The following is a 12,420-nucleotide window of genomic DNA, read 5'->3' on the forward strand; positions in this document are numbered from 1 at the left end:
ACTTCCTGTGTTTAGTCTTTTTCAACCAGCACAAGACTAGAAAGCAAAGAAGCAATGCTTACCTGTCCCTGTGCCCTCGCCAGTATCATGTAGCTCCTGCAACGTCCCCTCTCTAGTCACTGACTGGCTGAGAGGGTTTTTCCTTCCAGGATATGACGATGCAGAAAGTTGTGAGGCCAACAGGGTCTGTGACGATGTGCTGTGGGGGCACAGGAACAGGTAAGCATAGATTCCTTATTATGTTCCCCTACACTCCTGCCCTCCAGAGATTTTGAGCTTGCTCCAGAGGTTCCAAACACATGTGTATGTGTAACATTAGGAACTTCATTATGATCTTTAAAGGGGTTTGCAGGAAGCAGAAGATGGCTAAAGCCTGCTACATCGTCACTTCAAACTTTTCTGTGTTTTGGAAGTGGGGCTTCCAAGACGTGGAGAGGCGGTCACATATCCTGTTCACACATGGCTTCGCTATCATGCAGTGATTGGGCTATGTGTCTATCGAACCCTTTAAAAGCACCATTGACTGGCAAAGATCCATCAGCTTTCCACCGAGTAATTTGCATGACATGTGAGGATTTTCAAACCATGATATTTAGTGGTAGAGAACCTTTGTTACAGATATACAGTACCAAATGAAGATTTTTTTTTTTTTTTTTTGGTGCTTGATTCAAGCCAAACCAACCTCTTTAAGTCAGGCTGGGTTCACACAACATTTTTGCAGTCTGTTTTATTTTATTTTTTTTTCATCCATTTTATTTACAAAAAAGATGAAAAACTGACGTATTTGTGCGCATTCATTTTGATCCATTTTTCCATTGAAAAATAAACGGTATTAAAAAAAAACTTTTAAAGAATGGATTAAAATGCATCAGTTTTTTTTAGCGTTTACAAAATGCATTTTTTAAAAAAAATAATGGTAGTCAATGGAAAAATGAATTAAAATGGATACACACAAATGCATCAGTTTTTTCAGGCTTTTTTTTCCCCATAAAACAGAAATACAAAAATACAGTGTGAACCCAACATAATAATACTCAAAACAATTAGGTCAATCACAAATCAAAATAGGTATCATCACAAAATAATATAAAATATAATTATATAATATACAATAAAGTTCATAGTCACCTGTACTCTCCTCTGTTGTTGATTATTCTTTCCATGGGACAATAAGGTGCTCCAGTTTCTAAGACAACAATCTCCACCTTTTTGGATAGGATACCATAAGAAATGTTCACTTGACATTCCCAAACACCTGAAGACTCCACGTCGACACTGGACAAGATGAGATCACTGCAAAACATCACCAATAGAGATAAGCGAAGCAAAAGGAAATTTGTTTCAAAAGCTTCACAAATTTTTGGTCAAACTTTTATTTAATTTTATTAAAACAGCCAAAACTATAGTAGCTACACTACTGGAACTATAACAGAGGGAAACATTTGTTAAATCATGTTGTTGTAAAAGTGTCAAAAATCAGCCAGTCAATCATCCAATTTCCTCCATTCCTCTCCTCTCTGTCTCTATATCACTCTGTTAAGCCCCTATTACACGGGGCAATGCAGAGGAACAAGCGAGCATGGAACTGCCCTATATAGAAGGGGAGGGGGAGGTGCTGACATCACAGAGGGGCCTGCAGCTGATTGGACAGGCTCTAGGGATTATGGTTAATCCCTTTCTCCCACCCAGTGATGTTCCAGGCAGCATGTGCGGCCGCCATTTTGTTTTTGATTTTTTGCAAATTTTCTTAACGAATACGACCGAATTCGCTTTGCACTGAATCTTGATTCACCAGATTTGCTTCGATCATCTCTAATCACCATGCCAGACAGACCTTTATCACCGGTATATTAGATATGTGTATAAAAGCATAGTTTATGTTTGTAGTTAAGTTAAGATTGCCTACCAACTACTTCTCATCTTTTCCAGTTGAACTCAATGAGTCAATGTATGCATGGATGAGTATCTTAGTGGATGAGTAGGCACTTGGCCGCATGAGAGTAGATAAGGCACCTTACTGCTATTGCCAAGTTATGCGTAGATCAATTGGTAAGGAAATATTGGCCTTCATATGGAGACATATGGAGACTTAATTGATCTGGAAACATCTGTGGACTGTACTAGAGATGAGCGCAACTTGAGTGAATACCGGTGGCTTAAGAAGTTGGATGCAGTCCTATGGTTGCCTGGAAAACATGAATACAGCCATAGGCCATATTATTGTTTGGATAAAAGAAACGTATTCCAGCAGTCCAATAAAATCCAGTATTTATTGTGTTAATTCCATAAAATCGTTACATACAAAAAACATAGAAAAATGCTAGATACGTTTTGTCCCGCTCTGAGCCTTGATCACAGCATAGCATATTATTGTTTTACCATCCACAATACTGTTAGGGTTAATGCAGTTGATGCTATTATGGGACCAGTATGACTGATATTGATAAGGGGTACTGTGGCTGACATTGCTGTAGAGGGGACTGCTAGTAACCAAATAGTCTGCCACTAAGGTTCCTTGAAAGGTGAAGTTCCATGAAACGAACAAATCTCAGGCAGGCAGGAGGGTGCAGGAAGATAAATAGGAAAGTATACTTACCAGTCCATGAGCCGCCGGCCTCCTGCAGCTCCTCCAGCTGCATAGTCCTGGAATTGCTAAACAAGGAGAACCATCTCCTGTTTAGGGGCCCACCACAGGTAGGGCTCACAGGAGGATTCCCCTGCTCCCCATGGGCCAGTCTGAGCCTGCTCCTGGGCCCGGTTCACAGCCCCCGGTGTTCTGCAGCTCCTTCAGCTGCAACGTCACGTCCCTGGTTGAGAGACTGCCCACGCAGCCAATCAGTAACTGGACAGAACATGGCCCCAGTCACTGACTGGCTGAGCGGGCAATCGCTCAACCAGGCAGTGATGTTGCAGCTGTAAGAGCCAGGTACATGACGGAGGCATGCAGACGGGTGAGTTTACTTGTTTTTGCTTTTCTTGCACCCCCCTGTCGGCCATTTTTGAATTTGGTGGGACTTCTCCTTTAGTGTTATGATGTATAGAAGTTCTCTGTACTCTCCAGTCCTAACTAAGACCATTCTATTGATTAGAAGCAAGAAATCCAATACATGGGCAGGTCGAGAATAGTAACTATTACGCATGTTTCCCATCAGTGAGAACTACAACTACAGACCGTGCTAACAAAGGAAAGAATATCCGCATAACTTGAACTTCAATTTGTTTTTCTAAAAATGGCAGGCGGACAAACCTTAAATATAGGGGCCTATTGTGTGATCCCGTCAAGCAGAAAATAGATGAACATCAGGAAAACAATTGTTAGACTTCAGATATAAGAAGGAGAATAATTGTGTCAATGCACCAGCTGAAAGAGTTTTCTACGTTTTAATGCCTTTCTGTTCAGTCAAGCATGGCCAGCTCCACTCCACAATGTTAATATGTCAAAGGATTTCTCTCTAGCAGAAGTCAATGCATTAAAGCTGAGAGCTTTGCATGATTCATTTGCATGCTCTGATCTTCCTAAGCAGCTCCCCCTAGAGGATGAAGCTCTGTGAGTGGAAAAAAAAAAAAAAAACAGTATTTGCTCAGTTACACTGTATTATATATTTCATTGACCCTAGCTAGCTGACTGATTCTGGCTTTATTATCATGTGATATTAAAGGGGTATTCCACGGAATACAATATATTTGTTGTTTACATTTCTTTAATAAAGTTATATAACATTTGCAAGCACCTTCTCCAAGTCACTACTCTTGTACAGAAGAGGGCACGATCATTATACAGGTTACCATCCCATTCCCTACCATCACAGAGTGGAACACAACACATTTAGAGACTCAACTCACTTTCTGTCCAGAGATTTTATTGCAGAGACTCTCTGCTCTCTCATCTCTGAATTCAATTCCATGTAATAGGACAGGAAATCCTATATGGGAACAAATAGGAAAGTAGTTCTACCGAATGTAACAGCACTGTGCATCATGGACTCAAACACCCCTATACATAAGATGGCTGACATGGAGGAGCATGTAACCATGCCCCACCCCCAGTGACCTCATAGCCATATACAGGCTCAGTAGTGGACACTAGGGGGCGGGGCATGGTCACATGCTCCTCCATGTCGGCCATCTTATGGACAGAAACACCACAGAGCAGGGCAACCTAACCTGGAGGAGGAGGGGGTTCTGATTTTAGCTCTATGAGGTACACAGGGAGCTGCTGTCAGTATATACAGTGACTACACCTACTAATACTGTACACTGAACTATTTTACTATAAAGTGGCCAACCCCTTTAGGTCATTCCCCTTCATAGCAAAGTATATTAGAAAGTTGCCTCACTCTTCAGTATGGGGTCACAAGACTGGGCTACTGTAAATGAATTCTATAGTACTAGTATATATAATGTAGACATAAGCTGCAGGCATAATGTAGCATAGAAATATTAAGGCTGAAGATTATTCGGTTTCCCACCCTGCCCCAAATCAAAGCTTTGTCTGTCTCTCCCTGAAAATGCTGTGTGGCACATTTCTCTCTCATTCCCTTCATAGAGATATTCAGCACATCAGCGTTTTTGGGACATGTGTATTATATAATGTGTGCTTTTCTATTCGATCCGTCTGTCTGCAGCGTTACTTAGCATTACATCACCCACTTGTGGAGGAAAATCAACAATGCATCATTAGTTTCCCAACATGAATTTGAAGGGATATATTATCCATCTCTGTTTGTCTGAGAAGCAATTTCCTGTTAATCAAAACTAAAATGAGAAAAGCTTCATTCTGCTTCTGACGCCGAGTGAGAAAATAGCACAAATCTGCTGGGAGGGTCTGCGCTGTGGATTAATGAAACAAATCTCATTTTCTTTTTTTTTTTCCTTTTTTTATAATTTTTTTTTCTTTCTATTTTTCAGTTGTGGAGGGATAAGAGGCTGAGCTCATGATCGTGCATAATCATTTACATCACCGAAGGAGGGAACTTTAACCCTCAACAGCAGGATTTAATCCTTACAATTTGATTTACAGATATTTACTAATAGAGTAGCAGAGTTGTGTTTGTCCTTTCAAGCCTAATTCCCTCACAATAATCCACCTTCTCCTATCTAACACAATTCTTTTCACTATGTGCATTACCACCTTTTATTCTACTTATCCACATTCCATTCTTTAGTTCAAGCACATTTCCCCCCAACGTAGCCTAGAACTTGGTGCCATCTTCTATATCTTGCCTCCTTGCCTCCTTCTCTCCATTAATGGAACCTTCTTTTCTGATTCTCCTTGTCTGGTTCTTCTTGACAATTTCCTTTAAGGATGGAGGTTTCCTACCTTCTTCTCTTAATGTATATTGTAGAACCATTCTTACCTTTTTCCTCATCAAAGGGGCTTCTTAGCTTTGTTCTTCCCATAAATAAAGCCATCCTGCCCTGTTTCCTTCATGGGTGGGGTATCCCTACCGCAGGTCCTAAGAACAACCAATACAATTGATAGCGGCAACCCAACGTAGGCCACCCACAGTACTAGACATGGGGTGAAATCCCCTTATATCCAGCCCTAACAACACCAAAACCAAAACAAACATGTTCAGGAGGGCTATAATATGGACCAACCCAACACTGTAGGGGAGATAAATGAAATTGTCTAATTCTTAGACAGTCTGGTACTAATGAATTAGGGTAATTATATTATGTGGGCACCAGGGCAGCGGAAGGCACAGGGTGTTAAAGAGATATCAGAATGAGATATTTCTGTATACTGTCCATAAATAAAAACCATATGCAGTAGGCTCCCATGCTCCCTCTAGTGGTGGCAGTAGGCAGCCAGATTTTTATCATTTAGATCATTTAGCTCTTCATCTATACAGGGATTTGAATCTCTGTGTCACAAAAACAACTTTGGATTCTATGAAAGGTATATTAACAAATTAATCCGGGCAGATAGTTGGCCCTAAAAATGTTAAATTGTGTTAAATTGTGGACATTCACTTTAAGGGTGTAATCTATAACTATAAACACATTCGAAATGCTGTAATAGATAGAAAGACAAACACTCGATAACTCATACCAAATGTAAGGAATCCAGTTTTTGTTGGCATATAACCGTACATGTTAAATGTTTCATGTAACCTGAAACAGCCTCTTGAGTATTCACACTTTACTCTTTGCCAAAGCTAATGTAAGGGAACTGGGTAAGGTGTAAGAAAAGAAGACTTCACCAAGAGAAGAATGTGTTTATACAGCATTAAACAATATTTCTTCTGCCACAAAAAGCATATTTTACCATAATACAGGCGGTTATCATTTTAGGAAGGAAAGGCACAGCACGACCTTCTTAAAACAGAGGATATTTACATAGGGAACATTGACTATATATTTAAAAAAGAGAAGTTTAATCTTCCTGTAAGCAAAGCACACAAAGAAAACAAAAAGATGGGGTCCATGTGGAAGTTTCTGGCAAGAAATTACTAGTATATCTGGAATGATGTATAGTATAAATATAAATGATAAGAAAATGACTATAAAAAAGCACAAGGCTGCACTATGTCTATATAATGTACTGGAATAACTATATACCATTACATTAGTCTGCGTATTAATAATACGTCTGTAACAACTAATTAATATATACAGAGAGAGAGAGAGAGAGAGAGAGAGAGAGAGAGAGTTGTTCTTGTTTTTATTGTGCCTTATCCGGTTGATGACACAGCCTTAAAAATTATATAGAGCAGGCTCAGGACGTGTGCCCACCCTATACATGACACCTCCCAGGTGCTATGAAGTGTTATGGTCTTTAAAACATGGAGATAAAAAGAAAAGTGCAAAAATAAAAATACGCTCAGTCCTTAAAGTGACTCTGTACCCACTATCTGCCCTCCCCAAAGTGCTTGTACCTTTGGATAGCTGCTTTTAATCCAAGATCTGTCCTGGGAGTCTGTTCGGCAGATGATGCAGTTATTGTCCTAAAAAACAACTTTTAAACTTGCAGTCCTGTGTCAAATAGGCTTGACCTAACCTTGCACCGCCTCTCCATTCCTCCTCCCCGCCCTCTTCATCATTAAGAATGTCCCTGGGCAGAACTTCTTCTACTCCTCATTTGTCTGAACACTGCACAGGTGCCTTAATGATTTAACACATGTGCTGTGTTCACACAGGTGAGGAATAGGAGAATACCTGCCTGGAGCATTCCAAATGATGAGAAGGGCAGGGGGGAAGGATGGAGAGGCGGTTCCAGCCTAATGCACACAAACTCTAGGCCACACCAGATTGACACAGGGCTGCAAGTTTAAAAATAGTTTTTAAGGACAATAACTGCATCACCTGCTGAAAGCACCCCAGGACAGATCTTGGGTTAAAAAAGCTGTCCGAAGGTATAAGCTGTTTGGGGGGGGGGGTGGGGGGTTCAGATTGTGGGTACAGAGTTGCTTTAAGGGGTTAAAGGGAAACTGTGAGCTAGAAAAGATGCCCCTGAGTTCTTACATGCATAAAGTAGATACTTTAAGCAGTGAGAGTCTCCATTCCTCTACTGTAGTAGTCACCTAAAATGATACTTCTAATTACTGCTATAAAGTGTCATAGAGGAGGAGCCTTTCACAGCGCTTTCATGCCCTGGCCACACCTCTATGACACTTCAAAGGCAATAATAAATATTGTTTTAGGTGCTTGCAACTTCAGAAAACAACAATAAAGAGATGGACATTCTCAATGCTTACACAGCTATATAGCCATGTAAGCAGTTCAGGAAGTCTTTTCTAGCCTCCCTTTAACAAAAGGAAATATGGTCAGACAGTTCTGGAGTGTAAAATTTGAAATAAATAACTAAATATGTTTTGCAACTTTTCGGGGGTTCTTTAAAGGGGTTGTCCAGCAAAAATCTTTTTCTTTCAAATCAACTATTGTTAGAAAGTCATATAAATTTGTAATTTACTTCTATTAAAAAATCTCAAGTGTCCCCATACTTACAGGAAGTGTTGTTTTATTTTCAATCTGACACAGTTCTCTCTGCTGAAATCTCTGGCTGAGACAGAAAGCTTCTCCAGCTCTGGACTGTTCCTGTCTCGGCCAGAGATGTCAGCAGAGAGCACTGTGTCAGACTGAAAATAAAACATTTCCTGTAGGACATGAAGCAGCTGATAAGTATGGGAAGACTTGAGTTTTTTTTTTATAAAAGTAAATTACAAACCTACAATATATAACTTTCTGACACCAGTTGATTTGAAAGAAAAAGATTTTCACTGGACAACCCCTTTAATTATGCAGTTCACTTTTGGCTAAAATGTGGTTATTTTGTCAGTCATTTTTGAAAAACACACACACACACACACACACACACACATATATATATTTGGATTCCTCCTAGTAAAAAAGCATAATCTGATTTTTTTTTACAGATCAATGCAATATTGCATTGCATTGTGTATTGCATTAATCTGTTAAGTAGTACATATAGTACATACAGTGGTACTGTATGTACTGTAGCAATTTCTGGTTTTCTGATGCTAATCAGCTATATATACAATGTGGTGTATACATTTTCTAGCCCCTTAATCTCAAAGAAATGTAGACCAAACATGTACCCCATCACATCTCTTGTAGTATTTTATTAATATTGTTGCCCTTCATTGCTTTACTGTTTTACTAAATATCCTATAAGTTAATGATCTTAGGTAGGTGTACTCCAATACTGTATACAGAATCTGAGCCATGCAGCCCCCAATACCTGAGTCTTGCCAAACCTTTATACATGGTCTAGCCATAACTAGCCATTATGTTTCCTTTCCTGGTAGTTATGCAAGCGTGTAAAACTCTAATTGACTTGAGTGAGTTTATTGTAAGGATTAGAATAATGTCAAATGTTCACTGAGATATAAAGTGACATGGCGAGTCTGCAAATCGGCGGCACAATAATGACAGAAAGGGCTTATAGGATACAGAAAGTGGAGCATGACCCGCACTCAGGACAGATAAGACAGAGGGATCTGTATTTCCCAGATACTAGCAGCCCTAGCCATCTAATAGGTGGGGCAGAATATGAGAAGTTTTTCTACTTGCAAAACAGATTTCCTATACTTTCACATTTGATCACCAACTTACAAAGGATTTTTCAAGTACTCACACGATATCAATGCACTGAAGTACACAGTCAACTGTGACATTTTTTTATCAGGCTGTAATGGTAGATCTGATATGGCAGCCATGGAGAACCGCATATAGAGTAAAGTAGGTGACAGTATCACTTTAAAGGGAACCTGTCATCCCGGACATCCCCTACAAACCCATCCCACCCCTGGACAGGGCCCCGCATACATACCCGTTCCTGCGTGTCCCACTCCCACTGGCGGTCCCCCTACAAAGATCATTGCACCAGTGATTAACTATGGCCATGGGACTCAGCTCAGGCTACATTTTTGTATCATATCCTGGAGGCGCAGCGTGTAGTAGTATTATGTCCTGGAAGCGGTTAGGCCTGAGCGGACCAACGGACTGGAAATCAGCCCGATGTTCCAGATTACCAGTCCAGGCATGTTCACAACCCCCATTAGATCAGAAGGGGGGTCAATTGAAAAGCGCTCTCATTAAATGTACGTATTTATGGAAACCCAAACTTCCAGAAAAAGAGAGGAAATCACTGCTCCTGCAGCAGGCTGTCATTGCAGGTACACTTTAAAGGGAATCTGTCACTAGGTTTATGCTGCCTTAAATAAAGGCAACATAAACTAGTGACAGAAATGCTGAAAAGATCAGTGTTACTTACATCATTTTGTTCAGCCGTTCTCCTAATATGCAGGAGAATAGGATTCTTGCCACACCCCTTTCCCCACCTCCGCCCTCCAGCTGATGATTGACAATTGACTCCCTATACACAGCATTGATAGATAACTGCCATTCAGCAACCGGTGGGCGGAGTTTTCAGCTTCTCATGAATAATGAGGACTACTGGGCTCATGCACATAATGGAGAGGACTACTTATTTTTTATGTTATCCAGGAGGATATCTCAGGATCAGCTGCACAGAACAATGTAAGTGATACATTATTCTGTTCAGCTTCTCTGCCACTAGTTTATGCTACCCTGAGATAGGACAGCATAATCCTACTGAGAGAGTCTCTTTAAGGTTGGGTTATGGTATGCAGTACTAGACAGGGTCCTTACATCAGTCTTTCCAAGAAGGGCCCATCACCCAACAAATATCCAGTTGTTATGCCATTGTACAGTATCTACATATAAACTGCATTTAGTTGGCTATCTGCTTTCAGTATGTAACACACACTATATAATGCCTGTCTTATATAATCCTTGTCCGTCATGTTTCTAAGGTTGGGCCTGGGAGAGAGAAGAATGTTTTAATAACACAATCTCGCTTGCAGGAAAAAAAACAAAACCTGAAATAACGAAATCTTCCCAGAAACCGCTGACAGGAATTATGTGACTTTACAAAAACTTTCTCTTCATTGTTTCACTACATAAACTGGAAACAATGGGATAAAAATGTACGGAAAGAACGGAAGTTAAATCGGCTACACAAACACATTTTACTGTATTTTAGGAAAGATCTATTTTGGGACTGAATCGTTAAAAGGAGAATAAAATAAGGTTAACCACTTTATTGCCGTCCTGCTCAACCTAAGCATATAGCATGAGGGTGTGTACAAAAGTAGTGCAAGAAATAAGTCATGAGAGTCATGAGAAGATTGTTATTTTATGGTATCAGAAATATAACAATTGCAAACCATACCATACCATACCAAACCAAACCATACCATACCATAATACTCAGGTATTTTTGGAAAATAACTTTAAAATATAGTAGTCACTACTTGATTGTGTTTGAGCCATTGAAATGAATAGGGTCCATATCGATCTGAGCAGGGAGAAGTTGGCATGTAATTTTGTCCTACTTTTGTTTGCTACTGAAACAAACAAGTTTGGAAAGGTTGAACAATAACAAAAAAGATATTTTCACCTGTTTGTGCTCCCCTGGTGTCCTGTTGGTGTGGGTCCCCAGTGTCTTCAGCTGTCTGTAGATTGATGGCCAGCTCAGCCAATCACTGGCTGAATGGAATTAAGCTACACCAAGGCCAGTGATTGGCTGAGCCAGCTGTTGATGGAAAAGACGGGACTGGAGAAGAAGGACACCAATTGGAGCTCGGACAGGTAAGTATGATGAGAAAACTTTTGGAACCACAGTAAAACAGTTAAATGCTTGCAATTGTTTAGCTCTTTTAGTACAGTTTGTTTAAAGTTTGGTTCGGACTAACCTGAACTTTATATTAAAGTTTGGTGAACCTGCTGAACTTAACTTATGAAAAGTTTGCTCATCTCTAGTCAGAACCTAGTACCACAACAGGGGGCAAATTTAATCTTTGCCATTGTGCCACCTCCCTCCTCTCTCTTTTATGTACAGATTCTGTCTGTGAACGGGAGGGCTAGTACACCTCTGCTCTCTGCGCTTTTGCGTTCAAAGAATTGACATGTCTCCTCCTGTTAAAAAAAAATTGAAGGCAGCATTCGTTGCCGAGTGCGCGCAGTTGGTTTTCGCATGGAATCTCCACGCCCATTCCATAGTGTGAATGAAGCCTAGCTAAATTCTACAAACATCCCAATTATCACGTACTGTAGTACCACAAATTACCCCATTGGCTTCTGTTTAAAGTAATGCTTGATACAAAGTAAGAAGGGACTCTAGAAACAATGATTAGCTCCATAATATTTGTAACCACCCTATATAAAATTACAACACAACTGATATTAGACTTGTATAGAAGAAAGATTCTTCTTACCGTGTTATTAAGCAGCAGTCATGTATTACGCTTTCCTCCACAAAGATCCCATGCTCCTCATTGCTCTTCACCAGCTGTCCATCGTGAAGCCAGTAAATATCACTGGTGCCCGGAACATAGGTGGCAGTACAATGAAATGGGAGGCGATCTCCATGAAAAACAATCTGCTTCTGAGATGGAATTATTTGGAACATGGGTAACTCTGGAGGTTTATCTGTATCAGAGAGAAAAGTATTATTTGTAGGAGTTAATAGAAACAGAGAAGCCCCCCTGGTCCATCTAGTCTGCTCTTTTAGTATTTCCTTTCTTATTATCTGAGGATAGGTAGATGTTTATCCCAGACAGGTTTACATTCAGTTATTGTAGATTTACCAACCTCATCTGCTGGAAGTTTGTCCCATGCAGGGCCGTCTTACCCATTGGGCATGGTAGGCGGCTGCCCGGGGGCCCTTGCGTCCTAGGGGGCCCCTGCCCTGTGACATGTTCCCTGGCCCTTTAACTGGGAGTGCTCCTGATCAGCGCTGGTAGATAGGGGCTGTGCACAGCTCGCTCTTGTGGCCGGAAGCTGCATTCTGCTTCCGGTCACTAGAGGTCTCTCTCACCCCCTGCATTCCCGTGCGGAGCAGGAGAGTGACGTCACCAGCAGAGCCCT

The 12,420-nt window shown here is 40.6% G+C and overlaps 1 protein-coding gene across 3 annotated transcripts in view; it reads right to left on the reverse strand.

Annotated features, from left to right (window-relative positions):
- Positions 1-12,420, reverse strand: part of ADGRA1 (adhesion G protein-coupled receptor A1) — a 396,447-nt gene that overhangs the window by 367,664 nt on the left and 16,363 nt on the right. For all 3 annotated transcript variants that reach the window (XM_069980134.1, XM_069980135.1, XM_069980133.1), the window contains exons 4-5: positions 11,769-11,982; positions 1,129-1,293 (exon numbers count right to left, since the gene is read on the reverse strand). In XM_069980134.1, coding sequence (XP_069836235.1) covers positions 1,129-1,293; positions 11,769-11,982 — 379 coding nt within the window. The remainder of the gene's footprint in view (positions 1-1,128; positions 1,294-11,768; positions 11,983-12,420) is intronic.

Source organism: Dendropsophus ebraccatus, chromosome 8, assembly GCF_027789765.1.
Source record: "Dendropsophus ebraccatus isolate aDenEbr1 chromosome 8, aDenEbr1.pat, whole genome shotgun sequence".
NCBI classification, from domain to species: domain Eukaryota; kingdom Metazoa; phylum Chordata; class Amphibia; order Anura; family Hylidae; genus Dendropsophus; species Dendropsophus ebraccatus.